The sequence below is a fragment of the Capricornis sumatraensis genome, chromosome 5 (assembly GCF_032405125.1).
Source record: "Capricornis sumatraensis isolate serow.1 chromosome 5, serow.2, whole genome shotgun sequence".
Lineage (NCBI taxonomy): Eukaryota > Metazoa > Chordata > Mammalia > Artiodactyla > Bovidae > Capricornis > Capricornis sumatraensis.
Genome location: NC_091073.1, coordinates 36,508,253 through 36,528,773, shown reverse-complemented (window position 1 = coordinate 36,528,773; position 20,521 = coordinate 36,508,253). Strand labels below are relative to the sequence as shown.

The window sequence follows — 20,521 nt, the reverse complement described above, 5'->3', positions numbered from 1 at the left end:
ATTATAAAACTTTCTACTACATTTAGGATTTATTGTTATTTCAAATATGCTGTATTAGACATTCTGTGAAGAATGCTTTTAAAGAGGGGAAAGGTCACCTCCTAAAGTCACATTTAGAAAACATAACCTTTCTTGTACTCATTTTACAAACATTTCGGGGTGGGGAGTAAAAACTACATATGCTGACCAAAAGTAAAACATTATTTGGGCTAATATAAAAATCATCAAAGAAAATAAAAAGACTAACATTTTAATTCCGTATCTTATAGTTACTTGGTCTTCCTAGTTTCAGGAAGCCCATTATTTAGCTAAAGAAATTATTTGAAAAGATGAAAGCATATAAAAGCTAATATGCAGACCTAGTCTGCATGTAGAATATTCAGAAACTTTTTTCATTTAGAAAAGGAACACTAGTAGACACTAACAAATTATCAATGAGAATGGTTTTTATACCCATACCTACATTCCGTTCTGATCAAAAAGCCCAAGATACCATTACCAGTCATTACATTAAAAAGTGAAAGCATGACGCAAATAAAAAAGATTCGTCTTACCTTTTTCTGATACAAAAAAAAGCAAAGATAATAGATTTTAAAAGCTTGACTATAATAAAGAGATCTTAAAGGGTCTACAAGTAAGCCAAACTCTGAAATCTTTAAAGCAAATAATATGCATCCATGTGTACGTTCGTGCTAAGTCACTTCAGTCATGTCCAACTCTGTGACCCTATGCACCGTAGTCCACCAGGCTCCTCTGTCCATAGGATTCTCCAGGCAAGAATACTGGAGCGGGTTGCCATTCCCTTCTCCAAGATTAGGTATATAAAATAACTAATCCACATGGCACCAATGGAGTTCAAATCCAGATGAAGTCAACGAAAGCTTTATCATGACAGAAATTGGATAATTAACATAATTTAAGATGAAGTTCTCAATGATTTATATAGACTAAGGTAAACCTTCAAGGAAATGTGCTCTAAAATAATGACAGCTATGTATTTAAATTATGTCAAAGAGTATCTGGACAAATAATACCAACTCTTTATTTAGATATAAAAGCCTATATATACACTTGGCTTTAAAGCACAAATACAAATACTAAATAAGTCCTTACCAACTTCGGAACCTCCGGATGTATAAATTTTGCCTTCTGCAGCACACGCAGCAAGGCTGTCTCGAGGTGTTGGAGGGCCCAGTTTGGAATACCAGCTATCCTTAACGACATTATAACAGTCCATTCGCTTTATAGGGAAAAGCTGGGAGCCACCCAAAATGTAAACTACATTGTCCCAAAACACGCATGCTGCATCTCTTCGTTTTTCAAAGGGGCAGCGGATGTCTGTCCAGCTATAATCCTGTAATAGGAAAGGACAGGAAGCTTTCAATGATGGAAAAATATAACTGGAAAGGAGGAAGCAAAGATACAGTTGAGAACATACAAAACATAAGAATATGTTAGTTTATCAGTATATATAAGAATGTTGGGCTTGAAACTATTATCTAATTTTGTGTGATTTCTTCTTCAGAATGTTGGTTAATTGTAGCAGAAGGCAAGAGGAAGACAGAGATGGCTTTGGGTTTTTTCTGGCTCTAAAATAAACTATAATACATTTGCATTCATCACTACCACCCAGTCTTCTATCCCTTCTGTTACTGAGAACAATAACACAAGAAAATTCTAAAATAAGTAGTTTTGTTAAAGACTTTTAAAAAAGAAATATGTGCATCCCTTCTTTGCCAGATGTATAGTGATGCAAAGAATTAATGGATAATTTGAAGCTTAACTGCCATTAGCCTACTGATGTCTAAAGACAGAAGGCATTTTGTAGACTTCTGAGAGAGATTTTTTTGGTAAATATTCAGTTGAGTCAGTATAGTCAGCCAGACTCTTAAAGCTGTGATATTTGTGATATACTTGGAGTAATCTGAAAGCTCAAATGCTTCCTTCTCAATGAGAAGAAATGAGCGCCTATCAGCACTTCACAAAAAACGCTGCTCACAGCACCACCGCTTTTTGTTTGAAGCCCATGCCTGTCTTCTATGAAAATATGTGGGGGTATGCTTCCAAAGTTACAGCTTGTTGGATCCTCCCCCTTTTAAAGCAAGGAAGCTACAGTGTTCTGGATGCATTCTGAAAATGGCTGAGAATAATTAGGGTCAGACCAAAATCCAGATAATTCCCAATCTTATCAAGAAAAGCACTGTGTGTGATTGATTAATGCTGAGTTCCCTTTGGGAAAATCTGACTGATACCTATCATGCTAGCTCATCAAAGCATCATAGGACATAAGAAATGATCTCTTCAGGAAAAAGAGCACCTGATGTAGAGTATCTTGACTCCCAGTAATGATAAACATTCTGCTTCTTAGGTGACCAGAGAAACAGAGCCTTAATCCCTTTTTTATTCTCAAAGTAGACTCTATTGAGTCCCCATGGGCTACTCAGTGGTATGTTTATCGGTAGGCACACAAAACTGTAAGGTAAACATCATCCTGAAATTTCAGTTATAGTCCATGGATTTGAAAACTGAGGAAGAATATTTTATAAATTTGTTTCCTTAGGGAAACTGCATAGTACAGAATGGGAAAAAGTAAGCAATAGTATATTCTACAGGGAGCAATATTTCAAAAGCAAACAAAGTTAATCTCTAACATATTATGCAAATTATTCATAATTCCTACCTGACCAGGTTGAATAGCAGAGAAATACAGTTTTATTAATGATATGTTATATTTAGTGAACCTTAAGTCTTGCCACTCTTATACCCAATTTATTTGATATTAGAAAGTAATATGCAAACGATTCCAAAGATATCTTTAAGAACATGTTTCCAAGCTCTTCCTTAACTTCAGGATGAGAAGGTTGGTCAGACATTCTTTGAAATGGTGTCTAACATCTGGTACTCTTCAAAATAAAAAGAGCTACCCATGCAGATGCTGGAACTAAGAAAACAAAAATGCTACTTTTTTTTAGCTCAATGAACTTAAATAGACACAAGGACATGAGGTTCAGAAGAGTGAAGTAATTTGAAAGAGCTTGGTAACAATAATTCTAACCTTCCAGTACTACTCAAGGACCTGAGTAGGGAATGGATGATTATTAAGTCATACAGGGCTAGGTTATGCTTATTACTCAAGAATTAAAATAAATTGCTCTCTCAGAACTCTTTAAGTCCAAGGGAACTGATTAGCTAGTGTGTATGCATGGTGTGTGTGAGACACAGGAATAGGCATATGCTTCTATCTACTTGCAATTTGGGCTCTGATTTCTCTAGAAGTCCTCAAAGTTTTTAAATCTTTTCTGACTCTTCCACTATACATGTTAAACACTATGCTTGCTAAATATTAGCCATATATAATATTCTGCCTAATAGTTCATCTTCTAGGCAGATAAGTGAAATGATCTTTCTTTGCAAGAATTTCTACCTAGAATGAAAAATAAGACTTCATTTCACATAAACAGTAATGTTTCATACTTGGGCTCATTATATGTATCTGTCAGGTGTTAAATGCACCTGTATCATCTGGCTTAGATTGTATGCAGGGGAGTTTATGGTATTTTTTCCTGTGTGTGTATGGGCCAAGCTCCCTTGGAAATATGCCCAATTCCTTCAATCTACGCTTCATCCAAAATAGAGAATGTGATTTAACGTCTGCCCTTTAATAAGTTATATACTGTCTAGGAGATGTGCGTAGTTGAAGAAGCAAGCAGAGAGGGGAAAACAACAGATGGGAAGTCAGGCCTGTCAGCTTAGTGGATGTGAGTGCCAGGTCTTATTCCACTGACGGGACCACTCCCAATCCTGTAGGTGGAGGAAGAATTACTTACGGCTGTCTGCACACATGGACTATGGGCAAGGTAAAAGCACATGGAGCTTTCATGTTAGCAACAGATGGATGAATAGCACTAGAGTCACACTGTATATTTGTCAGCAGGAAATTGTTACCCTAAAAATATAATTTAATTCAGTTAAGTTTTATTATCCATTCTAGGCAAAGTTGGCTTAAACTCAACATTCAAAACACTAAGATCATGGCATCCGGTCCCATCACTTAATGGCAAACAGATGGGGAAATAATGGAAACAGTGACAGACTTTATATTTTGGGGCGGCAAAATCACTGCAGATGGTGACTGCAGCCATGAAATTAAAAGACGCTTTCTCCTTGGAAGAAAAGTTATGACCAACCTAGATAGCGTATTCAAAAGCAGAGACATTAATTTGACAACAAAGATCTGTCTAGTCAAAGCTATAGTTTTCCAGTAGTCATGTATGGATGTGAGAGTTGGACTATAAAGAAAGCTGAGTGCCGAAGAATTGATGCCTTTGAACTGTGGTGTTGGAGAAGACTGAGTCCCCTGGACTGCAAGGAGATCCAACCAGTCCCTCCTAAAGGAATTCAGTTCTGAGTATTCATTGGAAGGACTGATGTTGAAGCTGAAACTCCAATACTTTGGCCACCTGATACGAAGAAGTGACTCACTGGAAAAGACCCCGATGCTGGGAAAGATTGAAGGCAGGAGGAGAAGGCAATGACGGAGGATGAGATGGTTGGATGGCATCACCGACTCAACAGACATGAGTTTGAGTAAGCTCCGGGAGTTGGTGATGGACAGGGAAGCCTGGCGTGCTGCAGTCCATGGGGTTGTAAAGAGTTGGACACAACTGAGTGACTGAACTGAACTAGGCAAGGTTCTATGCTTAGCTGCTGAGAAGATATGAAAATGAGAAAACTGGGAAGTCTAAAAAAACACAGGTAGAAGGATTTAAGTTTTGAAAAATCACCTCTGCATGCATCCCCACATACTATAGAGACACACCCAAGTGTAAAGTCCTATCTTTCCCGGTCCCAGTCAACCTTTCTTGCCTCTGCTGTGATACATCACATTCTAGACTTTTTTCAGGATCAAGACTTTTTTTTGCAAGCTTCTCTGATTATCTTTTTCTGAATTCCTACCACACTGAAGTTTGGAGTTGACGACAGAGCACTTCATTACATCTTGTGTGATTTTTCAGCTGTAGGACACTGCTACAGGAAGTGAAAAGCTTCCTGAGTTGATAGGATGTAGTATTTTTCTTCAAATGCCTTAAGGCAAAAATATCAGCCTGATATTTTCCTTGAGAGAAGTCTGATTTTATATAATCTGCATTCTGAAAACACATGAATCCTCAAATAATAGAAACACTACACATGTAAATTTTAATAAGCAAAATATGAAAAAAACTTTCTAAAAATAAAGACTTGAGAACTTTATTTTGTATCATTCTGAGAGAAAAGCAAAACTAGGGGAGAAAGGAGGTTTATGCCAGATGCCTCAGCATTCCTAGACATAGTTTCATGAAAAGTACACCTATATCTAAATTCCTTTTTTAAAGGAAAAAGAATCCATTCAGTTAATATTTTGTACGCTTTTGCTTTTTATGAAAAAATTTAACAATTAAGGTATATTCATACTTAGGATTAAATATATTCTTTTCTTTCTATCTATCTAAACTCTATCAGTAAGTTCCCCTCAAAGTTCCAAGAAGCTTGCTGGGCAAATGCATCCCAGAGGGATCTCTTCTTTTCAGACCACCACTGCTATCATTACCTATTTTGTACTGAGAAAGTTAATTCTGAGGTAGGTTGATAAGGAGTCTGGGGCCCTCCTTATACAAATGTTTTATTTTTCTGCATTCCTTCACCTTAATCACATAAGATGGTTTTTTTTTATTAAGATCTGAGTTATTAAGGCAACAATCTATTTTGCCTAAGACCAACTTTATTGAAGCCCAGAACTAATGATTACACAACAAAACAACTCACCCTGCTCAGCGGTATGTTTTTCCTTAAGCTCTGTACTAATGATTATATTCTTTGGAACTCTGCATTCAAATGGGTCTATCTTTGCTTTTCTCCTTTGCCTTTCACCTCTCTTCTTTTCACAGCTATTTGTAAGGCCTCCTCAGACAAACATTTTGCCTTTTTGCATTTCTTTTTCTTGTGGATGGTCTTGATCCCTGCCTCCAGTACAATGTTCATCCATAGTTCTTCAGGCACTCTGTCTGTCAGATCTAATCCCTTGAATCTATTTCTTACTTCCACTGTATAATCATAAGGGATTTGATTTAGGTCATACCTGAATGGTCTAGTGGTTTTCCCTACTTTCTTCAATTTAAGTCTGAATTTGGCAATAAGGACCTCATGATCTGAGCCGCAGTCAGCTCCCAATTTTGTTTTTGCTGACTATATAGAGCTTCTCCATCTTTGGCTGCAAAGAATGTAGTCAATCTGCTTTCCGTACTGACAATCTGGTGATGTCCATGTGTAGAGTCTTCTCTTATGTTGTTGGAAGAGGGTTTTTGCAAACTCTATTAGCCTTTGTCCTGCTTCATTTTGTACTCCAAGGCCAAATTATAGCAAGAATAGAAAGGAGAGATAAGAAGTATTCCTGAGTGATCAGTGCAAAGAAATAAGGAAAACAATAGAATGGGAAAGACTAGAGATCTCTTCAAGAAAATTAGAGATACCAAGGGAATATTTCATGCAAAGATGGGCACGATAAAGGCCAGAAATTGTATGGAACTAACAGAAGCAGAAGATATTAAGAAGAGGTGGCAAGAATATACAGAAGAACTATATTAAAAAGATCTTCACGACTCAAATAATCATGATGGTGTGATCACTCACCTAGAGCCAGACATCCTGGAATGCGAAGTCAAGTGGGCATTAGGAAGCATCACTATGAACAAAGCTAGTGGAGGTGATGGAATTCCAGTTGAGCTATTTCAAATCCTAAAAATTGATGCTATGAAAGCGCTGCACTCATTATGCCAGCAAATGTGGAAAACTCAGCAGTGGCCACAGGACTGGAAAAGGTCAGTTTTCATTCCAGTCCCAAAGAAAGGCAATGCCAAAGAATGCTCAAACTACCTCACAAGCTAGCAAAGTAATGCTCAAAATCCTCCAGGCCAGGCTTCAACAGTACGTGAACCGTGAATTCCAGATGTTCAAGCTAGATTTAGAAAAGGCAGAGGAACCAGAGATCCATTGCCAACATCTGTTGGATCATCGAAAAAGCAAGAGAGTTCCAGAAAAACATCTACTTCTGCTTTTTGGACTACGTCAAAGCCTTTGACTGTGTGGATCACAACAAACTGTGGGAAATCCTTCAAGAGATGAGAATACCAGACCACTTGACCTGCCTCTTGAGAAATCTGTATGCAGGTCAGGAAGCAACAGTTAGAACTGGACATGGAACAGACTGGTTCCAAATCGGGAAAGGAGTATGTCAATGCTGTATATTTTCACCCTGCTTATTTAACTTCTATGCAGAGTACATCATGAGAAACGCTGGGCTGGATGAAGCACAGGCTGGAATCAAGATTGCTGGAAGAAATATCAATAACCTCAGAAATGCACATGACACCACCCTTATGGCAGAAAGCAAAGAGCTAAAGAGTCTCCTGATGAAAGAGAAAAACGAGAGTGAAAGTTGGCTTAAAACTCAACATTCAAAAAACTAAGATCATGGCAAATAGATGGGGAAACAATGGAAACAGTGACAGACTTTATTTTGGGGGGTGGCAAAATCATTGCAGATGGTGACTGCAGCCATGAAATTAAAAGATGTTTGCTCCCTGGAAGGAAAGCTATGACCAACCGAGATAGCATATTAAAAAGCAGAGACATTAATTTGACAACAAAGGTCCATCTAGTCAAAGCTGTGGTTTTTCCAGTGTCACGTACAGATGTGAAAGTTGGACTATAAAGAAAGCTGAGTGCCGAAGAATTGATGCTTTTGAACTGTGGTGTTAGAGAAGACTCTTGAGAGTCCCTTGGACTGCAAGGAAATCCAACCAGTCCATCCTAAAGGAAATCAGTCCTGAATATTCATTGGAAGGACTGATGTTGAAGCTGAAACTCCAATACTTTGGCCACCTGATACGAAGAAGTGACTCACTGGAAAAGACCCTGATGCTGGGAAAGATTGAAGGCAGGAGGAGGAGGGGACAACAGAGGATGAGATGGTTGGATGGCATCACCAACTCAATGGACATGAGTTTGAATAAACTCTGGGAGTTGGTGATGTACCGGGAAGCCTGGTGTGCTGCAGTCCATGGGGTCGCAAAGAGTGGGACACTGAGCTGAACTGAACTGAATGACTATGTAACAACAATGTATCTTGCTCGAGGACAGTTTCTCCCTCTTACCAGGAACCTTCTGACCAATCATGTTATTTTTACGTTGTAGGAGTGGGCCTGGTATGATCTTTTTATTGTTACCAGTTAAAGAAGTATATACGGTCTTGATAAGACTGAGTGGGACACTCTGCCTCCTTCTGATGTCTATATCAGAAGCTTTCTCTATCCCTTTTTCACTGTCATAAAACTCTGCTACAGAAAAGCTCTAAGTGATCAAGCCTTGTCTCTGGTCCAGAAGCTAAATTCTCTTCTTCAGAGATCATGACTCTGACACAGTTCAAGGTAAGCTATCAGTATCACGACTTTTAACTGGTTACATTCAGTGGCTGCTTTACTGACTGCAGCCTCCGTCTTCTCTAACTGCTTCAAGGTTGTGTACACCTCATACACTTTGAGTTTGAGGGACAGGACTGTGATATATATCCTTCACAATCCCCGCTGCTGCCCAACCCCAAAATTTCAAATTCTGGCTAAACTGCACTTTACAACCAGCTGACTGTACAGTACGCTGTCATACAATCTCTTGTCATTTATAACAAGTTAATTATCTCTTATACTGATTACCAATTTTCAAAGAAAATCATCACAAGAAACCTCTCTGAGCACGATTTAATCCTTCTAGAATAATAGTTCTTACTGTGCCTTGGGATCATGATATGAACAATTACCAAAGGTAGCCAATAGTCATTTCCAAGTGAGATGATATAGTAAAAACAGGGATAATTTCTTTCATTCCCAGTTGGTTTTCTTCAGCCTGACTCTTGCCCCGCTAGCACTGCATTTATGTACCCACTACCCTCTAGCTAATTCCAGGATGACTAGAATCCTTCGAAACACCACATAGACTTATCTTTCCTAGTCGCCTCATCCTTTCCCACCTAGGGCCATCAATCAAATGCCTACAACTTTGTTTCTGTCTTCTCTCAGTCTTTTAAGGGGACTCATCTGTTAATTGGTAATAATTATGGCTGACTGTGGCTTATGAGAGTGACTCTGAAGTCATCCCTCCCATGGTAAGTTGTATTTTCAAAGTTTCTTGTGCAGACACAGTGATTAAACACAAAAGGAACTGATCCCTGAAGCAGGGAACTTCAGGTACCACACCTATGTGGGGTACAAGGGCTGTGAGGCTGACTTTAGAAGAAAACTACAAAAGTGTGTTATGGAGATGCTTGATAAGGAAAAAAAAAGAGGCTATCAATATTCTTGTTTTGGAAAACATTCTAGGAAGGCACTCTACTGAGAATTCACCTCAGAATGTGTTCCAATCTCTTCTGTCTGAACTTGAGGCCCACCAAACTGCCTGCAAACAATCAGGTGTGAGAAATACTTAATGTGCATAAGCTGCAAAGAACACTGGTTTTACCACTGTTACCTATTATACTGACAACTAAGAATGTTTAAAGGACACCCATGTTGACCCATACTTGTACTCCAGCAATGTCAGTCCCTGGGGGATACAGCTATGGATCCAACCCACCTGGAATTACTGCTGTCCTTTGTGGAGATTCTGTTCTGACAGATGCTCCTAATCATTTCAGCAGCACTCCCTCTTGGACTTCAGTACACTATTTGTACAACACTCTGCTGGTGACAAACACCACTGATGCACTCTTACAAAAACTTCTCTAATTTTTTAATGTAATAACATTTTCCTATAAGGTTTATACTTCTTTTATGCACAAGTCTTTTAAAATCATATGCAACATATAATCGCCAAGTTCCACCTTGATGATAGTGTAGGACCGTCTCCGTACACATTGGGCCAGACACTAAGCTCAGTGATGAGTCTACTTCAGAGCTGTGAGCAGGAAAAGGTACTTAGAGGCAATTCTCTGGTGGTCCAGTGTTAGGACTCCGTTCTCTCATTGCCGAGGGTCCTGGTAGGGGAACTAAAAGCCCCACAAGCTGTGTAGTGAAGCCAAAAGAAAAAGACACTCAGCATAAACCTTTTGAATCTGATGGTTCTGTAAAACATGGCACCATTGGTTTTCTGCCTTTGCAACCAGGACTGGTCCTCACTGTGTTGTTCTTACTCCTTGTCTGGTTTTAGCAGGGTATATGCAGAATCCCTTTTTCTCTGAGGCAGAGTCTCCTATTTCTCCACCATGTGAAAGTGGTGAGCCAAGACCCCTACAAAGTTTTAAGCCCTCAAAGCTTATCATTTCACTGACAGGAATAGTCCAAATAATCTGGTCAATTAAGTCAACTTTTATTTTGGCATCAGTATTATAAAACATTCCCATGCTACAATTGAGAACACAAATTCTGAGAACAGAGCACTGGATTCAGACAAATAACTCTTCAGTAATCATTAAACACTTGATAAATATCAACAGGGACCGTGGGGAAGGGGAAGAGGAGACTCAGCAGAATTCATGAAAGGACGACAAGAACAGTATCATTTCAATTCAGTATAGCAACCCAAGATTTCTACTACTTTATCTACTTATCTACCAGAAAAAATATTCATTTTTTTCTTATCATCTTCCAATCAGCAATTAATATAAATATTTGCTGCTTCTCATGAGTGATATCCAAGGAATATCTAAAGACAACACTTTATAGGGATACTGCTTAATTCTAGATAATTCAATTAAGTAGTACTGCTTAAACTGTCTCTTTGAAGGAGATCAATTCAGTCAAAATAATCATTTGGAACAGGTATAGGACACATATTAATGGGTTCCATTATTGATAGCTAAAACCATTTTAACATCTCTGAAAATAATAAATTCAAGAATTTTAAAACAATTCCTATACAGTATTTATTATTAAGCAGTCTACTTGAAATGGAAAATGAAATAATGTTCACTCTGGAGATTCAAGGTAAATAATAACTTATAGAGAAATCTGAAATGGAAAATGAAATAATGTTCACTTTGAGGATTCAAGGTAAATAATAAGTTAGAGAAATCAGCCTCCTGACTTTAAATATTTGAAATAATAAATACAATCAACTTATATGAAATAAGAGTAAATGGTGAAAATTTTTAAGATGTAGTTTTAGCAAAAAGGAGATAGTGGAACTTCCATCATAAATATTTAATAAATATTATAATGGGGTGCTAATAGTGTTAACATTAGGAAATGAGTAATAATTGATGGAATAAGAATGTTTTTATTTGGTAGTTATATCCTCAATTATTAAAATTTTTCCACTATAAGTCTAAGAACTTGTGATTGAATATACAGAAGAGCACCAAGTATGTGCCATTTATAAGAGCAAAGCAAGACATCAAATGAGATTTCTGAAGTTACAGTCTCATTTCCAGGCTTGTGCAGCACACTCATCTTTTTTCAACTGTTCAATAAAAAAAAAAAAAAAATCAAGGAAATTGTTACAACTACAGGCTAGAAACAAGTGCTAGTAGTCATTCCATATTTGCCTTACTCTAAAAACAATGCTGTCTCCCAAGTGAAATCAGTATTCTCCTTGTACCTCTGTACATCAAAACAGACATCTACTAATTTACCAAAATATACTTTAATTGCATTTTTAACTGTCAAAATTGACACCAGAGTTAGGAGGGGTGTAACTATCATCAACACCTGAAAGCTGTGGTCATAGAATTATAATTTAAGCTCCTATGACTTCAGATTTTTCTTGGGGGAGAAAAAGAACTGATAAGTTTCCTGCTCCTGACTCAGAAGGATCCTGAAAAATTAAAAAACAATGAAATTAAATAGCCACTGAAATGTCAACAGTCTTAACATTACCTAGTATGAAATAGATACGTAGGTGTATCAACCTGTTAAGCGCACTGACATTGTGCTTATTGCCCTGTGTTGCACAGGCCATCAGGCTTTATGGTACCTGCCATTCACTCAGTCTTCTAAGGAAGGAAACTAGATGTCTTCAGTTAAAAAAAAAATCAGCCTATATTCTGACTGTAGATAGATATATGACCCAAAAGCCAGTCACAGGGACAGTCCAAATATGATGATATTTAACCAATCTAACCTGCCACTCCTTCCCTGGAGGTCTTTTTGGTATCTGGCAGCATATATCTTCTGTGGGTTATGAGTCACCACCATTATGGCAGAAAGTGAAGAAGAACTAAAGAGCCTCTTGATGAAAGTGAAAGAGGAGAGGGAAAAAGCTGGTTTAAAATTCAACATTCAAAAAACCAAGATCATGGCATCCAATCCCATCACTTCATGGCAAATAGATGGGGAAACAATGGAAACAGTGACAGACTATTTTGGGGGGTGGCAAAATCACTGCAGCTGGTGACTGCAGCCATGAAATTAAAAGATGCTTACTCCTTGGAAGGAAAGCTATGACCAACCTAGACAGCATACTGAAAAGCAGAGACATTACTTTGCCGACAAAGATCCATCTAGTCAAAGCTATGGTTTTTCCAGTGGTCATGTATGGATGTGAGAGTTGGACTATAAAGAAAGCTGCATACCAAAGAATTGATGCTTTTGAACTGTGGTGTTGGAGAAGACTCTTGAGAGTCCCTTGGACTGCAAGGAGATCCAACCAGTCCATTCTAAACAAAATCAGTCCTGAGTATTCATGGGAAGGGCTGATGCTGAAGCTGAAACTCCAATACTTTGGCCACCTGATGCAAAGAACCAACTCACTGGAAAACACCCTGATGCTGGGAAAGATTGAAGGTGAGAGGAGAAGGGGTGACAGAGGATGAGATGGTTGGATGGCATCACCGACTCAATGAACTTGAGTTTGAGCAGGCTCCACGGGTTGGTGGACAGGGAAGCCTGGCGTGTTGCAGTCCATGGCGTCGCAAAGAGTCAGACACAACTGAGCAACTGAACTGACTGGTGACTCTTGATTGTTGCATCAGGGCCAGGTTGTGGTCTCCTCACTGGACCAGACTGAAGCAATCACTAAAACTTGGTTTATAGCTTACCCTCTGGCTAGTGTGTATTTCTGTTACTATCTACCCAAGATCATTAGATGGAATTTCTTTTCAACTGACAGAGAAGATAAAGTTATTTCATAGTCTGACTTCAAGATCTCTAGACTCTAACTCTATGCTATAATCTCAGCTGCAGGAGCCCTGGTCTATCTCACCTTGCCAAAGGTCTCCTATGTGGATGCCTGTAACACTGATCAGTTCTGGAAACAGGAATGAACAGAAAATAGAAGGGATCCCACATGTCTTGGAAAGACAAGTGTTTCCCAAAACAAAAGTTATCCTAAAGTATGGTGTTGCTCACAACAGGGTTCCTAGATGTCCACAGGTCTGCAGCAGGGGTTGGCAAACTGCAGGCTAAATCCAACCAACTGACTGCTTCTGTAAATAAAGTTTGATTGGAATGCAGCCATGCCCATTTTTTAATGTATTATTTATGGCTGCTTTCCGGCTACAGCATCAGGTTGAGCAGTTATAGCAAAGAATATGTAGACTATAAAACTGCAAGTGTTTATCTCTTTTAGAAAAAGTTAGCCAAGCCCTGATCTACATCATATTGGTATAACCCCTTGGAAATGAAGGACAGCTTGTTGCCCCAGGCATCTTCTAACACTTTACAGATGACACATATCCTGTGTTTGGGTGTCCTACATTTACGCTCTAACTGGGCAAACCAAAAAGCTGCCAGTTGTGAGCAAAACCTGGAGCAGCTTTCTAAGTGGGACAGGTGATAGAAGTACAGCTCAGCTGCTCAGGCTAGCCTGTGACCCTAGGGCATTGAGTTGCTGCTTATAACTTGAGGCATGTCCCAATATGACCACAGAGCACACCCCTGGGATTCTAGGGCAGGGCCAACCTACTTTAGGCAGGTACCATTTTTCAGGAAATAGCTCCTGGCTGGCCACTAGGGTCTGACAGACAGCAAATGTCTGACACCAAGGGAAACCAGGTGAGCATATTGTTAACCCAGTTTGAATAGTGTTACCTGACCTACCACATCAGCAATAGCATGGTTTCAATCCATGATCTAGTATTTAGACACAGAACTGGGCTTTTGGAGGTCTCAAAGGCACAGAACATCCAAATGGGATAATCAGACCCTTCCTCAGTAGGCTTCTCCCTCACCCAGCGTTATGTCTTCTTGGAGGTAGTCTTTCCACATCAGCTGACAAATTTGAGACCTGAGCTTGGTTCATCTGTGATAGTACTAGCCAGAAGTACTAGCTTAAGCATTACAGTCCCTTCAGGAATGGTACTAAGGCATAATACAGAAAAGACATATCCTGATATGGCAGATTTTCAAGCAGTTCCTTTAATTGTTCAGTATGTCATTCAGTAGAGGAAGCCTCAGGTCAGTTTTTTATCAACTGTCAGACAGTGACTAATGGTTTACCCAGATGTTTATACCTGAAATAAGCAAAAATGAAAAAAATGCTGACAAGGAGATTTGAGAAAGGATAATGTAGAAGCCCGCCCCACCCCCTTCTTCCAAAAGGAAACAAGTTTGAGTCCCACATGAATTCTTACTGGAGTGCCCACAGCTGCAGCAAAGTCTTAGTAATCATGTGGTTAGGACTGTGTCTGCATCTTTCCTCCCCAGTGTGATGCTTGCTCAGTGGGCTTATGAGTGACTACAGTGCAGTGCTAGATGCATGCATTATCTACATAAGTCAGTGGCTACAGAAGTTAATGAACCTTAATGAGAATGGATACATGTATATGTATGGCTGAGTCCTCTTGCTGTTCACCTGAAAATGTCACAACATTGTTAATCGGCTATACTCCAATATAAAATAAAAAGTTTAAAAAAAACAACAAAAAAAACAGCTAATGGCCCTTCCTTACCTGAGGCCTACATGGCTATCCACTACTGGCTAGCACCCACTTTGTGGGCAATACTGACCGACTCTAAGAAGCTGATTTGTTATCATACCTTGAGGGAACCAGTTAGTTACCTAATGCCATGCTGACTACACTGGAACCGTCCCATTATTGAAGGGACAAAGCTCCATCCTCATTGGAATTGATATTTATTCTGGATTTGGACTGGCCCATGCTGTCTTTTGCACTCTTGACAACACTACCCTATGTGTATCACCACTATCGTATTATCTAGAAAGCCTCCAAGGACCCACTTCTCAGAGAAAGTAGAATCAGAAGTATCCTGATGTAAAAAGGATGCTCTGGACTCATCCAGGTATCTATCATCAACAAAAAATGGGGCTATAAGATGATGAAAGAGATTGTTAAATGCTGAGACTCAACATCAGTTATGGGTACCATTTTGCAAGGTCAGGTGCTATCTTTTTAGGATTATGGTATGTGTTCTGCTTGGCCATTATATATAGCAATAGCAAAATATAGCATTATCTCTCCAACAGCCAAAAGTCACGGGTCTAAGAAACAAGAGGTAGAAATATGAATGGACTTTCTCATAATCTATTTTTAAAAATTATGTTCCTAGACCTGTGACTCAAACTCTGCTGCCCAAATAGCATAATGTAAAACACATTAAAATTGGTAATAATATCTAGATGGTTGGACTAAAGGTAATTTTATCTTTTTCCTCATGATGGTCTAGATTTTTCACATTTTCTAGAAAGACTGTATTATTTTATATTCAAACATAATTACTAAAGCGGAAAATAAAACCCTATAACTCCAGAAGCAGATTTTCATTGAAAATGGCACATAAGTAAAGCAAGGAGTTGCAAATTAGAAGAGCTGCTTTCCCTTTTTGATAATGGTTACTATGTAGCACTCCAGAGCAGTCACAGAGACATTTGAAATCTGACTAAGCCTCAGTTTCCTTATTTGTAAAATGAGATATAACTATGTATCTCATAAGGTCTATGAAAGAACACCATAAATTATAACATCTCTGAGTCATTACTATCGGTGGTAGGTGCCAGTCTATCTGCTCAGTGCTTTTAGAGACAAAAACAAGGATAAAAGTTAGTTACCTTTGGGTTAAAATATCTACAAGACTGTGGTTGGGAGCCTCCAAACAGGGCTATGCGGTAGTCATGTTTCTTCCTTCTGGGCCTTGTACCTTCTACCAGTTCTTCTCGATCCTCTGGAGAAAGGAGATGATATCTCATCCCACCTGTAGAAAAATACATGGCAACTCTTCAAGAACTTCGGGCACTTTAATACTTACTTTAAAAAGGAAACAAACAAAGCAGTGCTCTTATTTCTGTAACTTTTTTTTTTCTATCATCTCTCTGACATTTATGGAAAGAGTGAGGGGGAATGACGCAGGAGAACTGTATAATAATCTGAGTGCTAATCAATTTATCATTCTCCGTCATCACCATTAATGTTAAGATTGTCCTACCCACTTAGTAAATATAAGTGAATCATCTGGCTTTTCAAGCAACAGCAGCCATAATATTAATTATTGAAATTCAGATCTCCTAACCCAGCAGTTCTCAATTTTCACTGTACGTTAGAGTCACCTAGAAAATCTCAGAAACTATTGCTGGGGCCTACCCCAGCACAGTTAAATTGAAACCTCTGGTGGAAGGGTGGAGGCACTGGTACTGCCCCTTATATGTGGTTAAAAGATTAGCAACTTCATTATTTGGGAACTTGTTAGAAATACTGAATCCCAGAGCTACTGAATTAGAATCTGCATATTTAACAAAATCCAAAAGTAACTCAGATGCACATAAAACTTGGAGAAGTACTTACTGCTTAGATGATCCTAAAATGCAATGAGGATTCATAACTACTGTGCTCTAAAATCATTCTTTAAGCAATTACTTAATTTTGCCAAGTCAAGGGACACACAACAATTAAAAACTTTTAAGATGTCATTTCAAATCAGTGTGGGAAAAGTAGATTATTCAATAAATGATGACAGACAGTGATATGAAGAAGATACCCAACTTCATATTTTACTCTAAAGCAAACCCAAATCAATAGAATATTTTTAAATGTTTTTTTTAAAGCCTTATAAATGAACTAAAAGAAAAACAGGAAAAAGTTAAAAAAAAAATAGGCCCAGAATGAGGAAGCCTGAAAGTGAAAGTGAAGCCACTCAATCGTGTCTCTTTGCAACACCACGGACTGTAACCTACGAGGCTCTTCCATCCATGGGATTCTCCAGGCAAGAATACTGGAGTGGGTTGCCATTTCCTTCTCCAGGGGATTTTCCCAACTCAGGGATTGAACCCAGGTCTCCTGCATTGCAGGCAGATGCTTTACCATCTGAGTTACCAAGGAAGCCTAAGAAAAGACAAATAACACAGAAGCTAAAGAAAAGAAAAAAAAAAAATTGAACTACATAAAATTTTAAGTTAAATTATTTCATAGCAAAAAGAAAAAACAAAAAATTAAAAGACAATGACAGGATTTCCCTGGTGGTCCAGTGGCTAAGACTGCACTCCCAATGCAGAGGGACGAGGTTTGATTCCTCATCTGGGAACTAGATCCTACATGCAGCAACTAAGACCCAGTGCAGTCAAAAAAATAAGTAAATGTTAAAAGAAAAAGACAATGACAAACTAGAAAAGAATTTATAAATCATATAAAAGACATATAAAAGATACTCAATAATATTAAGATGATCAAGTAACAGAAAGTTAGATCATGTATCTGAACAAAGTTCATAGAAAAAGAACTAATTACAAGTATCTCTGAAAATATGAAAAGATGCTCATGTGCTCTAGTCAGAGAAATACACATTAAAATCAGACTTTCTCATACGTCAGACTGCACAAGATCAAACTACCTGGAACACAGGGTATGATAAAGGAAGCAGCATTCTCCTACACTGCTGGTGGAGACGTGGATGAGTGCAAATTATCTGTGAAATTATTATTTCATACCTTTTAGCCAGCAATTTCCCCCTTTAGGATTTTATCAACCTAAAGTTCACTGTCAGGGAAGTGGTTAAAAATTATGGTTATCCACACAATAGAATACTAAACATGGTTATTGAGATGAACAAGGAAGGGTAATATGTACACATAGGATGAATTCCAAGAAATAATGTGGAATGAAAAGAGGCAAGATGGGAAAATTCCTGGTTGGGGAACCAAGATCCCACAAGCTGACAGGAAGGAAGGCAAGGGAGGAAGACATAGAAGAGTACACAGAGTGTGACATTATTTATTTTAAAAATTTATATATTTATTTATATATATTTATACATAATTTATACAAGCATTTGTCAATAAATGACTGTATGCACAGACTCAAGACTTCTTTTAGAAGGAATACAAGATAATAATGGTTACTTAGACTTTTCACTATTTACCCTTCAACTGTGTATGATGTACAGTATTACTGGTCCAAAAATAAAATAATGCAACCAATTTTCAATACCTGCAGAAAACACTTCTGTTCATGATGCTGTGTTGGGCTTTTATAAGAGGAATATAGAGAGAAGACAGTTTTGGATAACAGGTTGTGAATGAATGAAAATCAGTATCGGTATTTCTAGCATTTCTTTCCACTTTAGAGCATTAGTAGATCCACTGTGCGTTAAAACAGCTGGCACCCTCAGCAGCCAAGACTCAGGTGCCTACTCTCAGTCAGGGGTCAGCAAACCTTCTCCAGAGGGCCAGACAGCAAATATTCTGGGCTCTGTAAGTCACATTTGGTTTCTGTCATATATTTTTGATTTGTTTTTCCACAATCCTTTACAACTGTAAAAAGCCACTTTTCCTCATCCCCTCCTCTCCCACTCCAGGTGTAAGACTGTAGTTCTTAAAAGTGTAGTTCCCTGACCAGCAGCACCACTTGGAAACTTGTTAGAAATCCCAATTATGGAACGCTACCCCAGAACAGATCTTGTGGGGTTTGAGAGCCACTCCACTGCTCTCGGAGGGCTCCACACAGGGCGGATGTGTCCTGTGGAATCTATGAACACAGTTCTCCCAACAAGAGAACACAGGCAGTGGGGAAGAAGAGATTCAGGAGGGGAAGGTTCCAGGCAACAGGCCAGGGGTGCAAGGGGCCGACTGTGGCCAACTGTGTCCACCCCTGGAGGAAGCACAGACTGTGGCTCCTTCACCGACGGGTTGTTTCTCTCCCAGGACAGGGCTGAGGACAAGCTCTCTGGGACCTTTCCCTGAGAAGCACCTTGCTCCTTAGGCTTATTCCTTTGGGAGTTAATCCTTTGAGAGGCAGGTACTGTCATTTGAAGATTCTGAGTAAGGACTTGGTCTGACCCTTTGTGGTGGCTTTGACTATGATGTTCATTTTAGGACTCATTTTCTTTTAGTTGTAAATTCTCTCAGTTTAGTTTCATTCTATATTCCTATCATCTTTTCTGTCTTTCTTCTACTCTCAGAAGGCAGCCTCTAGGTCAGATGGTAGGAAGGGGAACAGTCGGAGGAAGGGAGGCCTTCTCTCCACTGAGCTTTATTCAGGCTTCAAAGCTGCGTGTGCCTAGTCAAGGAATTTTAGAACTGTTCTTTATTAGAACAAGACAAAACAAAAAAGGAAAATGTAACAAAGATTCCTGCTCAAGAGCCTAACCCCACACTTGGCTGGATTTCTGGAATAATCCCAATATTCTAAGTCAATTCAGAATTCACATAAGAACTAAACACTATACTTCATTTAGACTGGCTAATTTATCTTCAACAGCTTACTCCATGTGTGGATAAACAGATGCAGGTCTCCACCCAGTGAAACCAGCAATATGACACAGCATGCAAATAGGGGTATAATAAAAAATCTGATATGAACACATACGAAATCCACATAATGAAAGCACTAATCTAAAGGCGTCTTCTTGGTCTTGCTTTTCTTTCACCTCCCTGTACTTAAAGAAACTAGGTACTACCTAAATCTACTTCTTTAAACTCCCTACACCTTGGTTTTAAAGATAGCAGCCTGGGTGAACTCTCCTTTTCCAGTTCTTTTCGTATCACCCCTTAATTTGATTGATATGAACTTGATTCATACCCTTTTTTCCCCTCGACACCTTAACTGAAACCAAAAGCTATTATACCATACACTGTTTTATGCTATTGCCACTCATAAAAAATGTTTATTATTAGATATTCATCTAAGATATTTTTAGTAAATATAGAGCATTCCACTATATGGATATATCATAATACTTTCCCAAACTAGGGGACAGTATTGGGTCAACTTACCCTAAAACCATAATATTATCAACTAGCAGCCATGTGATAAGTCTAACAGAAATTTCACTCTACTTCCAAATCAAGGGAAAGTGATAGTATTTAACAATCAGGTGAGTGCCTAAAGCCTGTGCTCTGCAACAAGAGGTGCCGCCGCCACGGGAAGCCCACGCGCTACAACTAGAGTAGTGCCCGCTCATCACCCCTACAGAAAGCCTGCACTCAGCAGTGAAGGCACAGCCCAGCCAGCAGGAGGAGAAACAGGAAGCAGAACTAGGGACCTGGAACACAGATGTGGAGAAACCACCCCAGGTGCGACGAAAGGCTTGGAAATTACGGAGTGGAGAAC

At 38.9% G+C, this 20,521-nt stretch overlaps 1 protein-coding gene across 1 annotated transcript in view; it reads right to left on the bottom strand.

Annotated features, from left to right (window-relative positions):
• KLHL7 (kelch like family member 7) overlaps nucleotides 1–20,521 on the bottom strand; it is a 53,893-nt gene that overhangs the window by 7,583 nt on the left and 25,789 nt on the right. Inside the window, exons 7-8 of the mRNA XM_068972986.1 lie at nucleotides 16,033–16,175; nucleotides 1,114–1,354 (exon numbers count right to left, since the gene is read on the bottom strand). Coding sequence (XP_068829087.1) covers nucleotides 1,114–1,354; nucleotides 16,033–16,175 — 384 coding nt within the window. The remainder of the gene's footprint in view (nucleotides 1–1,113; nucleotides 1,355–16,032; nucleotides 16,176–20,521) is intronic.